Below are 21,635 nucleotides of genomic sequence, written 5' to 3'. Positions count from 1 at the left end.
TGCTCTGTAAAGCCCATCTATTTGGAACCAATCAGGTCCTCCGCCTCAGAATCAAACAGCCAATCAAATGCTGAGCCCTGCATACCAAATCCCAACAGTTTTCTATCCTTATCCTTATTCTTCTTACCAAGGAAATGTAAGTGGAAAACAAGCGCTCATAATTTGTACGAGGGACAAAAAACACGAGGTGAGAACATATTTATTATTTTTTAAGTATTATTTTTGTTTTATGTATTATTTTATGTATGTTGTCTTCTTACAACGAGTGTGCTCCTTAGCATGCTAAGTGGCTATAGGCTGTATGTATTAGCCACTTAGCATGCTAAGTTCGCCTTTGGCTCAGGCTTGCATTAGCTTGCAAGCTAACTTATGGTACATAATGTAACTCACTCCACATATACTGTTTTTTGTAAACGCTATGTTGAACTTTTCATTGAGGAAAAATAATATTTTGTTATTTATTTTTACTTTGAAGAGTCTCATCTTTAAATCTTTCCTTATAACATCCTGCTCTGTATTATTCCTTACTCCCAATAAAGTGCTGTTAAATTCCAGTCTGATTTGTCATAATTTACTATAAATTATATACACAATGTTAATATAGACACGTAAACATTTGTATAGCATTCAGTCACAATCTAAGCCCAGGCTTCTAATAAAATTATATAGAAATGTTTTATTAAAAAAATGTGATTATATTGCTTTAACATTTATGAAAAGAGTCTCAGCTTTCAGCACTTTATAGTAGTCTGTTCTCTGGGACAGAATGAGATTCAGGACCTATAATAACTTTGTTCTGGTTTCTCTGCAACATGAAAAGATTCTTTTGTGTCTTATTAACTTCCAAGAGTGAAAATAAGAGAGTTGTGAAGAAACGACTTGTCTTGAAAAAGACATCCCACACCATTAAACAATATAAAAAATAGTTGCTGTGGTTGATGCTTTACAAAATATCATGGATATCATTATGGATGTTTATCTTTTACAGCATGCCCTGCAACAACAAACTGCCTAGCCTGATTCAAAGCTCATATTTGTATACAAAATATAGTATATTCACTTAAACCTTTCAAAAAAAAAGTCAGTTCAGGTGGTTATTTCAATGGATATACAGGTGAAGTATAGAGGTTTATTAGCTCTTACATGTTGAGAAGTGTGTGAGGTAATTGACCTTTTACACACTTTCATCACACTGTTAAACCGCTGCATTCTTGTTCGGTCTTTGTTCATTGTACCTTGACACTTTACGACTTTTGATAAATTATACCAACCTCATTATAATATCCTCTTTTGTATGTTGAGAAGTATTTGAAAAAAATTCATAAAACAATAGAGCGGAGTGTATTGTTGGTGTTATTCACTGCAGGACCGGTTTTAGGGTGATCCAGTGTGATCTGTTGTTGGGACAGTGTACTTTTTTTTGTGTATTATTGTTTTTGTTGTGTGAGATTCCCTCTAATCTTAAAGCCGGCCCTTCAGTTAAAAACCCAACTATGTGTTTCTGGCTCTTAGTTCTGAAAAACTTATCTGACCTTTATTTGGAAGATTTTTAACCTCCAGATGATTAAATTTTCCTACCCAATCCACCACACTTCTTTGTGCAGCTATGGAGGACCTTCAAGACTCCAGTTTCAGTGTTCCTAGTGCTATGAGTATCGCTGATGAATTGAGTGAGTAGTTATCTTTATCCCCTTTTGTAATATTTCATTTTGGCTAGTATCTGTCTGTATGTATGTATGTGTATATTTCTCTGTGCGTGTGTATATTGTTATTGTTTACCTCCTTGGTTAAAAGTTTGCATACATGTCTAAAGACTTGGAAGCCAAGTGTGATTTCCTCACAAAGTTGCTGGATATGTGCCATCATCAATTTGACTTCTAATGAGATACTTTAAAAATGTCCAACATGTTCCCATAATTTTTATTTTTATTTTATTGTTTCACTTTTAGAGGTAACTAAATGCTTGAACATGACTTGGTACACCTACAAAACAGAAACATGTTTATCTTCAGGGAATTCTTAATTCAGAGCTTTATACAGACTAGTATGAAATTTAAAAGCAATTAGCCAAAAATATGTAAAATATAGACACACACATACATTTTAATGCAACACATTAAAAAATTTTTTCAATATCCTTTTTTAAAAAAAAACAAAAACTTTTGATTTATATGATATATATGTTCTATTGTAGAGGATGATTTCTACTTCAACCTTTTGGATGACTTCCTTGGATCTCAGACTGGCGAGTCACTGGAGTTGGATGAAAAGCTCTGCACAAACCGGCTTCTGGTGCAAGTCGGCGTATTAAGAGAGGACAATAATGCTTCATGGGTGAACATTACAAAGTGGCTTCAGAAGATTTTTCCAGTATTTCAATCTGCAGATTTTCGAGGTTTGATTGAAAGGAATACAGAAACAGCTATGAGCTTAACCGGAGATGCCAGAGAGAGCTTTTTCGCGTCAAATGTTAACTTTGAATTTGTGGGACCAATATGCGATAGCATTGGCATCAGCAGACCTGATTTGCTTGAAATGTCTGATTTTTCTGACCGTGCAAAGTTAACAGAAGTTACAAATGGTCTGATACTAGAACTGACCAGCTTCATTGAAAGAGAAAAACTTGACCCAGTTGTTCTGGTGTCATGGCTTTGTAATTTTGACCCTGCATTCTGCAGTGATGGTAAAATCCATAAAGCCAATAAACTCCTTCAGGCAAGTCTGGAAAGGTTCAGGATGCAGTGTCGAAAAAATCAAACCAGAAGATACCGGAGCAGTGGATTGTACGATGAATTTCTTCGGAGTCCATTTCATCTTATCTCTGATCTCAAGGATGACTCAGAATACAGGAGTGTGTCGGTAATCAAAGGGCATTTGAAAAGAAAGCGTCTTCACGTTCAAAGGATCCAAAATATTCCACTGGACAAGATCAAGGATGAAAGTGAATCGTTTAATTTCTCATACTTCCGCCCTGAATACAATCCAAAGCCACATTGCTATACTGAAAACAGCCCAAAGCTGGAATGTGACAATGACTCTGACCAGACATTCCAACCAAGAGAAGTGAAGAAGGAAGATTATCATTGTCAGCCTGCTGAGCCTAAGTCTGACTTGGAAGACAAGACCCAGGTTGATACAGGAGATTGTTTATCCATCCTCGATGTCTCTGTGCTGTCTTTGCAAAAACTTACAGAAATGTATGGAGGGAGAACTGATGGGGCCAATCTGGTGTCTATGGATCTCCTCAAGAATCAGTATGCTCTGATGCTGAAAGAAGATCTCAGCATGCAGTCTCTGAATGAAAAAGTCTTGGCCTATAACTCGGCTGGAAAAGAACCTGTGCTACCACCGCCTTTGAATTTCCTTCACTGCAACACTCATTTCCTTCTCAATTTTATTGATGCTGTTGAGAAGCAAATCATGTCATTTGAAAGAGAAATTGTGAACACTACAGGGGATCAGCTTGGGCGAGACAAAAACCCCAAATTTAACGGTTTTTTAAACTTCAATGAGAGTGCCGTCACTCGGTACATTAACATGGCTTGTGAAATCTTGTGTCCAAGAGGAGAAAGCAACAATAATTACAGAAGGCACTGGCTTGCCTTTTGCATTGAGAGGAAGAACCCTTCTAGGCTACCTGTCAATCAATCTAATAGGTTCATTAACTATTTTGAGGCAGCAGCTGCGCTTGTTCACCATTACAGTGACGTTGCACTGTTTGTGTCTGACCTACAGCTACTTAAAGATGATGCAAATATTTTTCTAGAGAGCATTAATTCTGATGCTAGCGATGAGGCTATACAGGCTCTCGTCTGTGTTGTGGCTGTAGTGTATTGTAAAGTCTTGGGGCCCTTTTGGCAGCTCCTGAAGAGTGACGCCCAGTACGTGTTGTTCAGCAAGTACCTTTACTGCCTTTATGAGAAGCTTCTAGAGTGGTCCAGGGATGCATCTGTTCTCTTGCAACCCGAGGCCGTGACAAATGTGTTTCTCCAGGTTCCAATGCAGGAGAACAGCTTTCCTGGTGTATTTTCCTTCTGCCATAGAAATGCAAATAATCAATATGGTGCTCTAATGAAGGAATGCCTACAGAGGATGATGAAGTTCATTGCTGCTGTAATGGAAGAAAATCTCAAAGACTTCTTACCAGGAGGCAAGTACTGCAAAGATCATTCTGGGGAACTCATGGAACAGTTTGCTAGCTGCACGTTGTCCCAGCTGATGGGCGAGTACCCGTTTGGTCATGCATACTCCTACAACAAAAACAGGCCGGATAAATCCCAAGTGCAGCCTGAGGGTAATACAGAAGACCATTCGGATGGTGACGGTGTTATCTACAGGGCTCCAGCTGTCAAGAAACGTTCAAAGCCTTATGTCATGTTTGACAGGGCGAATTTGCGACCATTGAACAAATTAAAAAAGAAAAGAAAATTGAACAAGTTGTCGTGTAATTTGAAAATGCAAGACCAGAAGTACAGGAAAACCATAATTGCTTCAGTCACAAAAAACGGAGGCCCATGTAAAAGCATTCAAGATGTCGATCAGTTGCTTTTGAGAATGGAAGGGGCACACCATTCTCAAAAGCGAGAGGCTGTCCGTTCAGAGTTAAACTACCAAAAGTTTGTCGTTGGGTGCCGAGACAAACGGCTGAACCGTTTAGGTTTCTCTCTGTCAGACCTGGTCAACAAACTAAAGGCCATCTTGCCTTGCGATAACCAGTCCACAAGCTTAGTAACAGAGCCGACTGGAAATGTCGTTGGGGGTGAAGCGAGTTCAGGTATTTCACAATTTACACCACAAGAACAAACTGTGAATCAACCATCTTCACCTTCCAATAATAAAATAGATATAAATAATAAAGACAACTGAGTAATCTTTCAGAGTTACAGAGAGAAAGTGTTTGAGTTTTCACCTGATTCATAGATTTTTCCATTATTTTTCATTTATTTCCATATTACCATCCATCATGGTTTCATTCAATGTTTTGTTTTCTAGTCTGAAAAAAAAAAACTCACAATACTTTTAAAAATGTGTCTAATTGATTTTTATCGAGTTTGTTATAGTAAAGTTATTCAGTTGTGTATAATATGCATTTATTTTTATAGCTTGGTTTAAAATAAACTACTATATCCCTCACCTTTCTCTAGTGTCTGTGTATTCTTTCCACATTCAGATTAAACTTGGATTTTTCAGATACTTTTTGTGCTATTATTATTATTATTATTATTATTGTTGTTGTTGTTGTTGTTGCACAATGTATTAAACAAAAAGTGTATGTTAAGGTATAGATATTGGTTAAAAAGAATCATATTTTATAAAATTGATATAAATGTTGAAGTGTCTTTTTGAGGTCTCCTGTTGATTACAGGTTTTTGGATGTGTGTAGATAAGTTTTTTGTAGTACTTAACATAAAAAAAAATTCAAATACAGAAATATATTAATGGAAATGTATGTTTCTTCTTGCAGTAAGCAGCATTGTCACTTTATTGAAATTCAAGCACCTTCTTCATCACTGTGGTATATGGATGTGTATTGAACTTTTTTATTTTCTTTAATCAGAGGAATACAGCTATAAGATAGATACAGTATGTGGTGGAATAATGCTGCTGTCTCGCACGTTTTGGTGGCCTTGTTCGGAATGGGATCGTGGATAGCTGTAAACTCGTTTTGGGTGGAACTGCCTGTGGTAGTAAACACTTTGCCAGAAGGTAAATCACTTTTCTGCATTAGAAACAATCATAATAAAATGCAAAAAAAAAACAATGAGTAACTTCTAAAATCAGTACTTTGTAACCCTTAACTGGGTTAAACTAATTTTTATTCATATGAGTACAGTTTTTTTTTTTTTTTACAGAATGTACAAAGCCAGAAACCTGATGAAATCTATTATTCTTTTCTGTTTTGTAGGATGGAATTTGCCAGCCTATCTCTCAGTGCTTATTGCCTTTGGTAATGTGGGTCCACTGGCTGTCACTTTAACACACCACTTTGCTCCAGGTTTACTGAATGAGCGTGCTCTCATTCACTCTATACAAGTCCTGGCAGTAGTTGCTTCAGCCTTTCTCGCCCTCTTCTGGTCAGAAGTGGTAACAGTTGCTGGTGAACCAAGATCCGTGGCCTTTCTGCTTCTTTCTGTGGTGCTGTCAACTGTGTGCTGCACCTCCAATGTGACCTTTTTGCCCTTTATGTTCCGTTACCCTCCACAATACATCCGGACGTTTTTCGTTGGCCAAGGGCTCAGTGCACTCTTTCCCTGTATCGTGGCCCTTGGACAGGGTGTAGGGAAGGTCGAGTGCATTAAGACAGAAAATGGCACTAAGACTCGTTATCTTAAAGAGAACTTCCCAGCCCAGGACTTCTTCTGGTTCCTGTTTGTGATGCTAACTATCTCTTCACTCTCCTTCCTGGCTATGATGTACACATTTGCAACATCTTTTGAAGCAGAAGTCAGTCAGGTCGCAGAGCAAGTGACTGAGAAATATCAAGGACCAGAGGAACACCCATTACAAAATGAAGAATCTCCAGTGTCGGAGGAACACGATGAAGTGGAGAAAATTAACCCTGCTGTGTCCTTCTGGACTTTACGCAATATCTACCTGCTCATTTTGCTTGGAGTCTCTACTGCTTTGACTAATGGGGTTTTGCCATCAGTTCAGAGCTTTTCCTGCCTGCCGTACGGTCCCATGGCTTTTCACCTCTCTGTTGTCTTGGGAAACATCGCAAATCCTCTGGCTTGCTTTGCAGCCATGGCTGTTCTGCTAAGGTGGGTTCAGAAAAATGTTTGACTTTGTGATCTGTCTGCTAATACAAAGTTTACACTGAAGAAGTAAAATATATAGATTGTGCCAAGTTTATCAATTAATTTTACCTATACATTTTCACTAATATGTATGGAAACTTTTCTCTTAGGTGAAAAAGCTTATAGCAACGAGGAAAGTAGTGTGACTGATTTCACATATATTCGTTAATTACCTCAAGTAACAAAGTGGTCAACTACTCTATGCTAAGCTAATTTTATACCACAGAACTTTAGAATTTTTTATTCTTATTGACCAGAAAGTGTGTATTTATTTTCATTGTTAAAATGTTTGCACACATTCTAATAAATGTAGCAATGCCTACACAGGGACTTGTACAGTGAACACACCACATAATTTATGGAAGACGTAGCAAGTGATACTGCTTTGTAACATGCATGCCATGTTTATCCATTTAATGTTATACTGTAGGTCTAGTGTTGGCCTTAGTTTTATGTCACTTGGAGGAGGACTGTTTGCTGTCTATCTGCTGGCTCTGGCTGCCCTTAGTCCATGCCCACCCCTCTTGGGAACACATGCAGGAGTGGCCATGGTGGTAAGTGATGATAATTTTATATAATATCTCTTTTGATTTGTTCAAATTTCTCTTCTCTTCTCTTATAATAAATATTATACGCAGTAGCGTGTTTACCAAAGCACGCATTTGTGTGGGGCCAAACGGGTTCGTACTGGCCACGAACGGTTAACCCATTTAATGATTGTTTTTGACATAATTTATTAACGTACAGGCCAGACACATAGAAAGAATCAACCATGAAGCTTAAAAATGAAAGAAATCAAATCAAATAAATAAATACTTAAAGTTGGCCAAAACTTACATCATCCCTGAAAATGGAGGATATAATTAATGATTTTGCTGAAGCCAAAACCAGAAAGGTTCAATTCAGGTGAAAAGACTAGTTTTTTTTTAATATGTAAGACAACAGACAAAATAAGTATCTAAGGTAAAACCAAGAAAAGACACTAATTTTGTATTAAAAAAAAAAGGATTCTGTATCATTTTCAATGAGACAGTGGACACTATATTTTCGTAAAATGTTACCTAACTAACAATTTTGTGAGGTGTTGCACAGTTCAAAGTAAAATATGTCTGGTTTATATTTTGTCTCACTTTATTCTATATACTCAATATTATCCTTGTACAAATCAAAGAAAAATTTTATTCAATGTTGGGGCATGAAGGCCCCAGGTCCTCACTTTGCTTGGGGCCCCCAAAATGGTAAATATGCCCCTGATTATACGCTATGTTTTTCAGTCTTGTATAAACCTTTAAAACTTGTTTAAATCTAAAATCAGTGCATTAGATGTTAAAAAGAATGATATAAACATTTGAACTAAATCACCTACTCTTTAGAAACCAACCGTGATGAATGTATTATTTTGCTAGATCTATATGATGATGTTAAATAGATGCCTGAATGTTGTTGTTTCCACAGGTGATCTCATGGATCATCTTCACAGGCTTGTTCTCGTATGTGAAGGTGGTGGTTAGCACTCTTCTTCATGAGGCAGGACACACTGCTTTGCTCTGGTGTGGAGTTTTCATCCAGGCCGGCTCTCTCATCGGAGCACTCACTATTTTCCCGCTAGTGAGTGTGTACCAGGTGTTTCAGCGAGCTCAGGACTGTGTGAACACCTGCAGCTAGCACCAGTGTCAGCATTTAATCACATTCACTTTATGACTTTATGTAGTGAGTAGAATTACATGTGGGATTGAAATGGAAGTTTCAGTGTTTGTAGTATGAAGGAGATAAATGTATCAGCCTGAATGCAGAGCCTTTGCAATCATAAAAGTAAATACACATGTACATCTAAAAACAAATCAAATGTTTCATCCACACAAGCATGAATTCATTCCTGAGGTAGTGGAAACATTGACGATACAACAAATATATCTGAAGGTGTTGAGTAATTGTTTTGCAACTTTGAACCTAGATTTACAGTAATATACCCCAAGGGACACACAAAAAATGCCCCTCCAAGTTTTGTGAAGTCTGTTACATATTTTATAGCTCAAAACGAAAACATGTCCATAGACTAAAAAGAATACACACACACAAAAAAAAACATCGGATCATTCCTCCCCAATAGATTTACAGGCTTTGCAACAATCCTTAGAAGATTTACTTAGAAGAAATGAATATACGTTTCTACATCCTTAAATGAAATCCGAAAATACCAGAGCATTCTGTCTTTAATCCATTAAGCTTCAATTGTTTCATCAGTTAAATCAGTTGCGATTAATTCATCATTCCACACTGCATTGTTAGATTCTTCACCTGTACTACACATTAAACTTGAATATATTATTAAAATTAAAACTGATTAGCTTTGTGGTAACTTTAATTTTCATTATAATTATTTGATCATATTAGTTTCAAGTCATGTTTGAGTTGTTATTATTTAATTTTTGAGGGCATTCATTTTAACATGTTCTAAAATAACTAGAGGAATCTTATGCAACTCTAATTCTAATTGAATTTATGGATAATTATAAGAATAATACACTGCAATGTTGAGCACTTTTCTTGTTGAAAAATGATATTAAGATGCAACTAATATATGAAGATTTATACAAATTTACTCATTTAGACTAAAAACTCTCTCTTTTTAGGTTGACTAATTAATATATGCATAATCAATAGGTTCATTTTTGAGACCAATAATGTTGAATTGAAAAGCTGATTCAGCTTATGACAAATGGTTACAAAATGTTAGAAATTCTTTAAAATATTTTCTCTAATATTTAGAGTATATTTAGTGTATAACCAAAGGGCTTAAACACCTTTATCTGTGAATCTGATGAGTTTTTTCTGATGTCTTCATAATAGCTGACTGTAGTGATTGAATTATGTTTCTTACATAATTATTAATGAAACTGGATTACTGTGTACAATATTAAAGAATGAAGGTTTTCCTCGAATATTGTCCTTCTTTTATGGTTTCTGGTAACATTTTGTCTTGTCTGACATCTCATCTGTCTCTTCAAGGAGATTTAATAAAGGGTTTGTGTGTGCACTGCAAAATGTTATAGTTGTTTATGGAAGTGAAGGAATTTGGCTTACAAAATCTTTGTTACATAATGCAGCCACAGTTTAAGGGATCACAGGTAAAGGGTTAATCTGGTTAAAATTTACCAAGGTTAAAATTTAAGGTTCAACAGTGTTTGTTGTGCTGTTTGCATTTTTTTTTTAACAAAACAGCATATCTTACCCCGTGTATAAGCTGTAATGTTTTGTTGCCATTATATGTTATATTTGCCCTCTCTACTATAAAGCATAAAGGGTCATTGCTTCAAGGGTTTAAGTAATGCAAGTGAACTATCTTTGTAGTAAGTTAAGAAATGCTCTATCATTTCAATCGTTAGCTTTTCTGAATTGCTTCCTAAAAAAACATTTGTTTCTAGAGATTGTGCATTTCTGTAAATCCTTTATATTGGTTTTAATCTCGAGTGGAAGTATAATTAAGGGTGTGCACCTTTTGATAAAACATCAACAGGTGGGTCATCATGGTTGGTCTGTGGATGCACACCTACAATCTCAAGCAAACATTTAACAAACACTTCACAGTTGCCAGATCAAACTGACTGACTAACGAGTGAGTATCTAACCTTTAGCATTTTATATGTAAGCACAATTATTGAACATTTAAAATTAATTTTAATAGAGAAATGTTTACTCTGTGCAATAATTACACTCAAATAATATCTATTTAGCTAAAGTGTTCCATGTGTCAGTAGTGTTCAGAAAGTTGAAAACTTAATAAAGGTTTATTGTGTGTATGATTACATTGGCTTTTGCACCTGGGCTGTGTTACACATTTGTTGAGCTGATTAGCAGACTACTGAATCTGTACTGATTGTCTGCAGGCATAATGAAACACATCTTCCTGACATTGTTACAGTCTAATCAGACACAGATATCTGTAAGAGTGGATTTAAAATCACTTTCTAACAGTCTAGTAATAGTCAAGTACAGATTTTTTCTACACATTGAATCTACTCATGAAATGTTTTTTTGATTTCCAAATTCTGTCACAGTGACAAATCATAATGCAAACCTCCTTTTTTTTCTTTTAATTTGTAAGGCTTATAAATAATGCACTAGAATCTAATTTCATTAAAATGGCTTCCATGAGTGGAAAATTAAGGAATAGCTATTTATATTTTTGTAAGCATTTAACTGAGTGTAATCTATTGATTATTTTGTAATGTAAATGTGTCAGTGATGTAATTTTTTAAACACTTTTAAACAGGGTTTACCGGCTATAAAGGTTTTTAGAAATTCTGAGTTAACCCATAGGGAAATAGACTAATAATTCACCAAGTCTTCTAATAATTTACTAAGTACATGACTCTGGGCTATTTTTTTATTTATTTTTTTTGTGTACCTTACTCATTTTATTCCACAATTTGTTCACAATTGGGTTTTTTTGCATCTTGCTTTTGATGTGCTTATAAAACTTATTTGTTTGATACTATTATATCTGTTAGAAACTCCAGACAAATCAAGGCCATGTCTCTCCTCACTCATGTCTTATCCTGCCTGTTTGGAATGGGCTCCTGGGTGACCATTTGTGGGCTGTGGGTTGAACTGCCCCTCATCGTCCCTCAGGTGCCTGAGGGCTGGTACCTTCCCTCCTATCTATCCATCCTGACCCAGATTGCTAATGTTGGTCCTCTGTTTGTCACTCTGATGCATCAATTCCAACCAGGAAAGCTCAAAGAAACCACTGTGATCTACGTCATTGTCAGTTTCGGGACCCTCACAAGCTTCCTCTTAGCTTTCTTCTGGAAGGAGACCGTTATTATACAAGGAGTCGAGCGCAGCATTTATCTCCTGATCCTGACCTTTTTCATATCTACTGTGGACTGCACCTCTTCAGTGACTTTCTTACCATTCATGATGACGCTCAAGTCAGTGTATCTCACCACCTATTATATAGGTGAAGGTTTGAGTGGACTGGTCCCAGCTGTAGTGGCCCTGATTCAAGGAGTAGGTGTCATGCAATGTGTCAATGGCACCCAAAACTTAAATCTCAATAAAACAATCAATGGGTCTTTGGACTCGACTTATTACCTAATACCGCACTACTTACCAGCCAATTTCTCAGCTAAGGCTTTCTTTTTCTTCCTGGCAGCCATGATGTTTGTCTGCTTGGTAGCTTTCTTTCTTTTGAACAACCTTCCAGTAGTGGCTCGAGAACACTCAGTGAATCTCAAATACCAAGGTGCTGTTAGAAAGACAGACTTTACAAAGAAAAACAAAACACCAGAACAGAAGCCCATGATGAATTCTCTAAATCGCATCCAGAAGTTCAGGGGGATGTTTGGAAAGGGAACTTACAGTTGGGCACAAATTTTCTACATCTTCTTCATCCTGGCCTGGGTGAATGCTCTGACCAATTCAGTGTTACTATCAGTTCAGTCTTACTCATGCCTACCTTATGGAAACCGCGCTTATCATTGGTCTGCTACAATGGCCTCCTTAGCAAACCCAGTGGCCTGCTTCATTGCCATGTTTTATGCTCAAAGGTGAGTGACCATATTTTTATAGTATTTGTTGATGGCAAAAAAAACAATTTGAGATTTAATAGAATTTTATGAGCCTCCAAAAATAATTACATACACTACCAGATTTTAACAAACATTGAACCCAAGTTCTTTCCATGTTTAAAGGTCTTTGGTGGTGATGGGGATTCTGACTGGTTTTGGCTCCGTTCTTGCTGTTTATATCATGGCCATGGCAGTGCTAAGTCCCTGTCCACTGCTGGTAAACCACATTTCTGGAGCCGTTCTTATAGTAAGTAATGTGTTACATAAAGTATATTTGAATATAAACCTCTTACTTCTGCAAGTGAGGCTTATTTTGTTTGTACTAACCTGGGAAAATCTATAATATAGCATATCTTATGTAGTACATCATTTATATCTGAATCCCAAAATAGTTATTAGTAGTTATTGTTATAAATAACTAGTCACATTAGCATCTTTTACTCCACTGATCTCTTTTCATGCTAACACCAGTGAGGAAATAGTAGCTGACAAAGGTCGCTGGTACAAAGCCTTCCAATATGAGAAAATCATGACTTTTACTGTGCTAGCAAGGTTTGCGCAGACTAACTTGGATGCATTATCGTATTTGTTCAGTTATAAGTTAGAAGTTATCTATAAAAAAAAGCTAAAAAAATGTATATATTTTTTATCGATACTACTAATGCTTGAATATGTAACTGAAAGAAAAACCTACATTTTGGTTAAACCAGAATTCAGTGAAATTGATGGATTTTCCCAGGCTGCCACTCATATATGTAATATAAATACATGTTATATATCAGTTTAATATTTATAACACTCAGTTTAAAGTGATTAAATCATGTTCATCAATTTCTTTCTACAACAGGTGGCAGCGTGGACATTTTTTGTTTTCACACTGTCCTATGTAAAGGTGATGATTGCATTGATCTTGCGTGATGAAGGTCACAGCGCTCTCGTGTGGTGTGGCGCAGTAGTGCAGTTGGGTTCACTACTTGGAGCTGTGATCATGTTCCCTTTAGTTAATGTGTATGACCTTTTCTCTTCAGGAGACCCATGTAGCACCAGGTGCTAACGTCAGTATCTAGTATAATATGTATATCACTATCACCAATAACTATTTTATATATAAATGGATATAAATGCAATACAACGACAAGGAATTAAAAAGGAATGAAGTGCTTTCGTATTAATGAGTCTGCCTTTTGCTATTAAATAATTCAATGTGACCACTTGGTGGCGCTGTCTCCTGTATTTTTAATTTCTTTTAGCCTTATAGTTTAGATTTTTTTTTTGGCATTTCAAGACATATTTTTTTAGGACAAAATGTATGCAAAAACGAGATCGTTGAAATAAATCCAAGAGGAAATTGGAAATTATTTGCCTTATGCCTAATATTTATTTGCCTAATATTTAATTTTTAATTTATTATTAATTTATAATTAATATTTTATTTAAACAAATTTAAAGCAAATTTCTAAAATAAATAAATAAATAAATAAAATTAACACATTTCTTAAGGGCTTATAGATAGATAGATAGATAGATAGATAGATAGATAGATAGATAGATAGATAGATAGATAGATAGATAGATAGATAGATAGATAGATAGATGGATAGATGGATGGATGGATTTCTTTAAGGGCTTATAGCATTATATAGATAGATAGATGGATGTCCCTTTGTTGATTTACAGCAACACAATATATTTGTTTATCCATTTTTAAGATAAAATATCAAAACTACCAAAATGCACTTTACCAGTCTGATCAATATTTTCTGTATAAACATTCAAGATTATTGCTTAGGAAAATACTACTACTACTACTACTAATACTACTACTACTACTACTACTACTACTACTACTACTACTAATAATAATAATAATAATAATAATAATAATAATAATAATAATAACCAACCTAAAATTAAACAGAACAAAAGAAGGCCTAAGGAACCTGCTGCAAGCTACTAATAGTGCTATTATTTCTGGCTCATGGCTCTAATGATAACACAGTCAGGGCAGGTTCTGTCACCATGGCTGCATCTGTCAGTGGGGATTCATACCCATGGAAAACATGCCTGTTGTACTGGCAGGTGTCACAGGGGTCTTGGCACAGGTCCTGAGCTCAACAGCTGTTTTTCTGGGGCTGCACTTGTCCTGATCTCTTCTTCCTGGTTCTTTGGGCACCAGACATTTCTCTCCGCTCCACAATAATGGCACCAGATTTAGTTGTACACAAGATGACACAGTAGTGATGAGAGGATCTGGCACATTCTCCTGAGGATGGGCGCTATTGTTTTTCTCCCCACATGTTTGTTGTTATTGTGTCATTCATGTTTGTTTGTGTATGTTTTTACCAGCAGATGTATGTGTGAGATGAAATTCACTCAACACAGAGTGAAGATCTTATCTAGCAAACTAAATGCAAACGTAAAGTCTTAAATTCTTTTCAACATTCTTCTACATTTTAGTTTTTCACAATATAGTGGCAATATTTTAAGCATTTTTTAAATATCTGTAATATTGTAATGCTTGTGTTATTGGAGTGGATAATAGAGTTAAAATGGCTTAGAATTTTTATATTTATATAATAAAATGAATATCAATTGATGCATCAAGCTAATCTATAAATTTACGAACATATACATTTTCAACAAAACAAGGAATGCTTACCTTTAATAGTTTATCATGACTCAAGAAAGAGAAAATACAGTAAGCAGGAGACTTTTTTCCTTTATTAATCTCTTAAAATTAAGAAAAAATATCTCTTAAAAAATTCTTTGTACTTAATTGATTGTGGTGTCAAGTTTTTCATGTACATTTCAAAGAGAAATAAATCAAGCAATACTTTTTGTTTTTTTAAATTATTAAGAAAAGTTTATTGGTCAACCAAGGTAATGTAAAATGCATAATAAAATATGTGATAGCTGATATGATAAAATTTTCTATGTGGTGATGTTTAACATTTTAGGAGCCTCTAGTTTCAGTGCTTTGTTAGACTTTGTAAGATTTTAAGAAAAACATATTTTGTAATGCATAAAAATGTAACTAGTAAATTGCTCTAGTATGACAGAACTAAAACCCTTATTTTGAAAATTTATTCACCTTCCTGGTGTGAGCAGTAACTCTGTTTGTGCCATGTCACACCACATCATTATTTATTTTCTTTTAAGAACACAGTCCCATTGTTTTATTCCTTATGTATAATTATGTCATATAGTCGTTCCAGTTCATTTCCAGTACATTTCCAAGATTTTGTTGATGAATATCCTTAATAGCCTCATGCAGGAGGCACAGTGGGCACAACACAGAAACATGTGATGTTGAGACAAATGGATTTTGAACACCATCCAGAGATGTTGCATCTGCACTTTATAGAAGTGTGTTAGACTTATCTGTGATCAAAACGGCGAAAACTGAACACAGAAGTGTTAATGCCTACGATATAAAATCTATTTGGTTCAACAATCTGACAAGGCATGATGCCTCTGAATATCCTTAACACAGATAAAATATGTAGAATGCCACATAATACAGTAGAGGAATTTGTCAAATCTGCATTAATCAGTAATTGTGTGTCAAATACATTAAATCTATTAGATTGTTTTTAAGGCACAACAAAAATGAAATCTGTATGTTTCTTGGAACACTTCTGACACTTAATGATGTATCGTAAAGGAATGATGTACATGACTTCATGCTTTATTAAATGCATTTATTGTGCATATTTTGCTATTGCTAATTCAAAAAATGTAGTAGTAGTAATTGTAAAATTGGGATACAAGATGCTGGCAAGAAACACAGTATCCTGGTGTGTTGCTTTCATGAATTCACTGATTGATGAAAAAAAGAATACAAAAATTATGTCATCATTTTTCCTCAATATCATTAAGGAGTAGTATAAAGTAAAGTGCATACATTAGCTAATAACCTACAAAACAATGGCATCAATACTATCACAAACAAAAACAAAGACATACGGCAAAAAAAACATTTTCCTGTCAGCTGCTAGATAAAATGATTATAAAATTTCTTCAGCAAAATATTGACAACATGCAATTAAGCAGAAAAGAAAATCTGTGGCTTCATGAATACACATAAGGCACAAAATGCTCACAGAGGCACAGAGAATATACAGGTAGTGCAGAGTTTGGAAACAGATCACGGCCTAACCTGATTAAAACACTTTGGTTTTCAAAATTTGAAACTGTACGGCTTTTCTTCTCACTCCATTTAGCATTTTATACTACCACAATACACACTATTCATTTTCCTGTGTACAATTCATTCCAGCTAAGGTAGAGAAAATAAATAGGATTCTTTTGCACTGTATTAAAAAAAATGCAATTCCAGTTATTTGTTTCATTACAGCTGGACAAAATCCCAATGTAAAGCAAAGGAATGGCTATTTAAACATGATTCAATACCATATTAGACATTCTGTCTAAAAACAATAATATGACCATTGATTTTAAGGTGTATTGACATATGCATATGCATACATTAAACATTTAGACATTAAAATAATCATGGAAAACAAATTGCACTTGGGTAATAATTTAAAGAGCTACAAGAGCACATGAGAGGAAATGTAGAGGCCAAAAAAAATAACACCGTACAGGGGCTTGGTCCATCAGATCATACACATTGTTTTGGTAGTATATTGTATATATTCCATACACTTTCTGTCTGCTTTTTTTAGTCAGTCTTTTTGATCTGACTGCTTTTACAATTGCAATGAACTCTGCAGTGCTGATGTTGTTATTGCGATCAGGCTAAATGGCGGCATGTTTTTCTTCTGGTTTGAAAGTTTCAAAAATGTCAATTTCTTCTGTATGAATCACGTCCCGTTGCCGCTATGCGTGGGTATGAACAGAGATGCTGGACAGGTCATTCTTTATGATCTCATTGACTGTAAAAGAAGAGGAAAATTGGTGTTACTTGTGTAATGCCAGGATTCAGTGTGACATCTTATGCCAAAACAAATCAATTCTCCATTTATGGATGTATACCCAATATTTCTAAAGATGAACTTGTCCAAGAAACACATCACATGCATGCCATGTGTACTGTGTGTGTGTGCGCGTGTGTGTGTGCGCGCGCGTGTGTGTGCGCTCGTGTGTGTGTGCGCGCGTGTGTGTGTGAGAAAGTGAGAAAAGGAGGATGCTGTGCCATGCCCTCTGATGAGAGGATCCTAGTGCTCTGGTGTCCGCTGCCTTCCTGCCTGCTGTGTGTCTCACGGCATTCCCACAGTCAAGGCTTCTTTCAGACTCAATCGTCTATGTACTTTGGCCCTGACATGGGAAGTGACAGCACATGGCTCTGACCTAAAACAACTCCAGGCCTTCCTAGACAGAGTGATAGCGAGGACAAGCGGATAAGCCCAGCTTTTATAGTTAGTTTGTTAGCATGTTAGCAGCAGACATAATATCTGCCTGTATTCCCACTGGGAGCATTTTGTGACATGGTTTTATTTTATCTAATCATTGATATCACTGTAAAACAGGATGATAGACAGCTGAACTCAATCACCATCACCAAAGCACAGTATCAGTTAGTGCAACTGTTCAAAAACAACATTCCTTTTCTGTTATAAACAGACAGAAAATCAGCAATGGCTGCATTCCTCAGATTGCACACCTGCAGACATCTCACACATCTGGAGCTGTCTCTTCCTACTGACAAGGAGGAAAGCTTGATTTGAAGTGTATCAACCCTTCTGCAATATACTAAATAAATTAGGAAACTAAGCCTGGCTTCGTAAGGCACTTCTAAATCAATTTAGGGGAAAAGTGAATTCAAGGGAAAATCAGGCATTGCTCAAAGGATGATAACTGGGATATTTTCTAAAAGGGAAACAGTTGTGGTCTTTATAGATTTAAAGTGGACTAAATACACAGCAAACAATTTTCTAAGTTCTACCTTTTTACGAGAAGGAATTTCCTTGTTATAGGGTGCTTTAAAAAACAAGGGGTTTCCCAAGTGTGGAAAAAAAAAACATTTCTGGTGTGGTATAACCATACCCAAGTATTTGCTTTATGTCAGGTCTTATTTTTTAAATAAAAAATGGCGATTCTATCTCCCTGAAAGATAAAAAGGTATATTTTCAGGTTCTAAATGCTTTTAATAAGGCTTCAAAAAGTGAACGGTTCAAAACAATTAAAATTTAACCCGTTCTATAAATGTATAAAATACCTTGCATCACATTCCTCATGCGACAGGCTTACTCAAAACTATCTCTTAAGGCTTTATATTGTGCTGCATGTTTCCATCTTTCTAAAGATAAAACCTTGGATAATTTCCGCACAAGGAAAAACCAAGCATCCAAATAAATCATGTTGACAAATGCAGCTTTATGTTTAAAAACTCAGACTGCAGTAAATGTGTTGTTTTGCACAAAGAGAAGAGAAGGGGAACTGGAGCCAGAGAGAAAGAAATAAAGAGAGAGAGAGTGAGAGAGAGAGAGAGAGAGACAGGAGCCACGTGAGCTGGAAGCTGTGGGTTTCCTTCCAGCCAAAATCGGGAAGCCTGCTGAGGAATTCCCTCCGAATGACCCGTGGCCTTGGCGCTCCCACCACAAAGCAGCCTCGGGGACCAAGAGGCAGTCCAGATTGCTGACATTCCCTCATGAAACAATAGAGCCCAGGCTTCCTTTCATCTCCTGATGTGGTGTTAAGGAGACGCCCTACCTGACCGAGACCTGACCAACGGCTCAGTGCTTCCTAACGCAAATTTCTTGTCCACTTGCAAACGGATAGGGTGTGTACGACTACACTTCAGGAAGGGTCACAAAAGTGTTTACATTTAACCAGAAATTAAAGCCTAACTTCAGAAATTGGCATCAAGATTGACCACATGAACATAAACCTAAGAGAACCTTATGCACTGTATTAAGATAACTAAAAGACCTCATTAATCACTAGTAAGAAAAGCAGCATACTGTGTGTTACCACAAATCTGTAAATCAAAAAATCCTTTCAGAGTATCAAGAGGAGGAGTTTTCTCATGGCGACGGAGTCATAAATATTAAAACCTCACATTTTTCTCGCTCTCTGTCTACGAGCTACTGGATTTAATCGGCTGTTACTAATATTCGTGCAGGAAAAGAATTAGCATGATGGCTGAATTATAGAGAGCAAATCACATGTGTTCATCTTTGAAACACTAGACCATGCTGAAACAATTAGACGTCTTTGACAGTTAGGAGTAATTTGCAAGGATATGTCCTCGTGACGAATTCTGGCAAACCCCGAACTCCTTCATGGGAGTGGAATCAATATTCAGATCACTTGAAATGCTCCCATCTGTTAAAACACAGGAGGTGTTCAGGAAGAAATACCTGTCTGGGTGTCACTGTGCACTAAACTTTCATTCAGAGAATTTATTACGAGCTAAAGTTCTCCAAAGTCATCATTTAGATATTAGTAAAGGATGAATGGAATACAGGTGTAGACGCTTGAATCGAAGTAAAGCAGATGTGTCAACGGTCATGGAAGTTTTAATAATGCGTTTAGATCGTACCATTGTAACTATTCATGAAGCATCAGCAGGGAAGTAAAGACAAATTAATCTCTATAGGCAAATACAGCAGATTATTTTGATTCTATAATAATGACAATATATTCATTATTCTATTATATCTAATTATTCTGAAATCCGACCATCTAGGTCTGTACAAAGGTTCAATGTGACCCCGCTTTTCTCCATTTAATGTCTGCCACGTGTGTCCATTGAGCATTAGAATCACTGAGGCTCAGTCTGCTCGCAACGACGTCTGGCTTTCAACTCACTTGGAGCTGCTTGTGATCAGACGGTCATCCAAATCTCTTGGTGAAAATAATCCATTTCTACTCAAGTTACTTACTGCATGCACTCATCAGTCTCTGCTCTATGCTTTTGGCTCTTTGCTTTTGCAAAGCAGATTTTTATTATGACCATTACCCCTCCTTTAACATCTGCCATGTGTGTCCACTGAATACTAACAAGTCCAGGTCGAAGCTCGGTGTGGCTTTCCTCCAGCTTTTCATCACAATCAATAGTATCAGCTAGTGTCAATACACAGGGTCCAACTAACTATACTGTACATTAAAATGTTGCTTAACCAAAGCCAGACATTTGGTCGTAATCTTTTAGTAAAGTTGTATGCAAATATTTTAATATACCAATCCAAATTGGCCTAAACATTGCAACCAGATCTTCAAAAGTTTGGTAATGCTGATTTTCTTTATACTCATACAGAAATTGGTGTATGTTGATAAATGCAAATCATTTGTAAAAGTGATATCATGATACAGCTGATTTATATTAAGTGAAGTCCACAGAGCTCCTTAAAAGGCAAAGCTCAGAAAAGTAAGCTGAATATCAAATTGACAACTAAACGGTAAAAAGTGCCTCCTGAGTGACATGAAGTAGCCTTAAATATTTCTGTAATGCAGCACCTTAGCCATTGCAAACACTAACTACCACAGACACACACTAACTCTTGTTTTATAGTTTGGTACCTTTTCATCCATATGTTAATATATCAAAGATTTTGTATATCAAAATGATTGATTTATCAAGTCATAAGGCTTTTCAAACTTTTTCATGAATTTTCATTAAATTCATGAGAGCAACTGAAGTAAAAAATCTATTTAAATTTGACAACATAATCTCAACATAACAAATTGCCTCAAATTCATATGATTTGAAGCCGATTGGTAAAATGGTCAATTTTTTTTTTTTTGATGTGCAAGTAGATTCGTCTTGCAAACGATTCACAAATGGATTTGTTTGTATTTAGCTTAATAATTGATGCCCATAAATGACTTTCCTCTGTTTGGGACAAAACCCACAATTTCTTTACAGGGTTTGTAATGATTCAATGACTTCCCCTCATCCTGACTGCTCATGCTCAGAGAATGCTGTGTTTTGGGTTAATTATAACCATCCGAACTATCCATTGGGTATGGGGTTTGGGCACCATAGACAGTGCCTAATAATAAAATGATGTTGTTGGCCGTTACCATGACATATATCTTATTTTGCTGTGAGATTTCATATAAAGGGTCTAATGAAAAGTTTGGTAATGGAAGACAGATAACTGTATGACTGTTGGATAACTGTAACATGTGACAGAGAAAATACAAAATGAACGAGCTGGATTTCAAGCCAAACTGTCAAACTTTTAATTAATTAATTTCTAAAACGTCTTTGTTCACTCACAGAGCAAACTAGATGAGAACAACCGAAATCAGTGATCTGTATTTACTGTCACCTAGAAACATCACTAGAACTTTA

General features: G+C 36.0%; 3 protein-coding genes across 6 annotated transcripts in view; 2 read left to right on the top strand and 1 right to left on the bottom strand.

Annotated features, from left to right (window-relative positions):
- The first annotated feature begins 7 nt into the window (after window positions 1-7).
- Window positions 8-9,739, top strand: slc52a2 (solute carrier family 52 member 2). 2 transcript variants are annotated; one of them, XM_027175527.2, is made up of 5 exons: window positions 32-187; window positions 5,558-5,706; window positions 5,906-6,761; window positions 7,228-7,351; window positions 8,253-9,739. In XM_027175527.2, the coding sequence occupies exons 2-5, from the start codon at window positions 5,586-5,588 to the stop codon at window positions 8,460-8,462; spliced, it is 1,311 nt and encodes a 436-aa protein (XP_027031328.2). In that variant the 5' UTR covers window positions 32-187; window positions 5,558-5,585; the 3' UTR covers window positions 8,463-9,739. The 2 variants fall into 2 exon arrangements, with proteins under 2 accessions (XP_027031327.1, XP_027031328.2); XM_027175526.2 differs by lacking the exons at window positions 5,558-5,706; window positions 5,906-6,761; window positions 7,228-7,351; window positions 8,253-9,739 and adding exons at window positions 1,605-1,670; window positions 2,195-5,157 and having other exon boundaries at window positions 8-187.
- A 297-nt stretch (window positions 9,740-10,036) lies between these two features.
- Window positions 10,037-13,769, top strand: si:ch73-196l6.5 (riboflavin transporter 2). 2 transcript variants are annotated; one of them, XM_047807707.1, is made up of 5 exons: window positions 10,037-10,147; window positions 10,315-10,413; window positions 11,309-12,349; window positions 12,494-12,617; window positions 13,218-13,769. In XM_047807707.1, exons 3-5 carry the CDS (start codon window positions 11,331-11,333, stop codon window positions 13,422-13,424), a joined length of 1,350 nt encoding a protein of 449 aa, XP_047663663.1. In that variant the 5' UTR covers window positions 10,037-10,147; window positions 10,315-10,413; window positions 11,309-11,330; the 3' UTR covers window positions 13,425-13,769. The 2 variants fall into 2 exon arrangements, with proteins under 2 accessions (XP_047663663.1, XP_027031489.1); XM_027175688.2 differs by lacking the exon at window positions 10,037-10,147 and having other exon boundaries at window positions 10,296-10,413.
- A 209-nt stretch (window positions 13,770-13,978) lies between these two features.
- Window positions 13,979-21,635, bottom strand: part of nfatc1 (nuclear factor of activated T cells 1) — a 40,806-nt gene continuing 33,149 nt past the window's right edge. For both annotated transcript variants that reach the window (XM_027176035.2, XM_027176034.2), the window contains exon 10: window positions 13,979-17,268. In XM_027176035.2, the coding sequence (XP_027031836.2) occupies window positions 17,213-17,268 (56 nt within the window). In that variant the 3' untranslated portion in view covers window positions 13,979-17,212. The remainder of the gene's footprint in view (window positions 17,269-21,635) is intronic.

The sequence above is a fragment of the Tachysurus fulvidraco genome, chromosome 24 (assembly GCF_022655615.1).
Source record: "Tachysurus fulvidraco isolate hzauxx_2018 chromosome 24, HZAU_PFXX_2.0, whole genome shotgun sequence".
NCBI classification, from domain to species: Eukaryota; Metazoa; Chordata; class Actinopteri; order Siluriformes; family Bagridae; genus Tachysurus; species Tachysurus fulvidraco.
Note: the sequence above shows the minus strand (reverse complement) of the source record. Positions and strands in the feature narration are given on the sequence as shown.

What these genes read in the sequence shown, in the direction of transcription:
- slc52a2 (XM_027175526.2), top strand. Translation starts at nt 1,607, where the DNA reads ATGGAGGACCTTCAAGACTCCAGTTTCAGTGTTCCTAGTGCTATGAGT. An exon ending in GAGTATCGCTGATGAATTGA is followed by an intron (nt 1,671 to 2,194) that starts GTGAGTAGTTAT and finishes GTTCTATTGTAG; the next exon opens with AGGATGATTTCTACTTCAAC.
- si:ch73-196l6.5 (XM_047807707.1), top strand. Translation starts at nt 11,331, where the DNA reads ATGTCTCTCCTCACTCATGTCTTATCCTGCCTGTTTGGAATGGGCTCC. An exon ending in GCCATGTTTTATGCTCAAAG is followed by an intron (nt 12,350 to 12,493) that starts GTGAGTGACCAT and finishes CCATGTTTAAAG; the next exon opens with GTCTTTGGTGGTGATGGGGA. An exon ending in TTTCTGGAGCCGTTCTTATA is followed by an intron (nt 12,618 to 13,217) that starts GTAAGTAATGTG and finishes TTTCTACAACAG; the next exon opens with GTGGCAGCGTGGACATTTTT.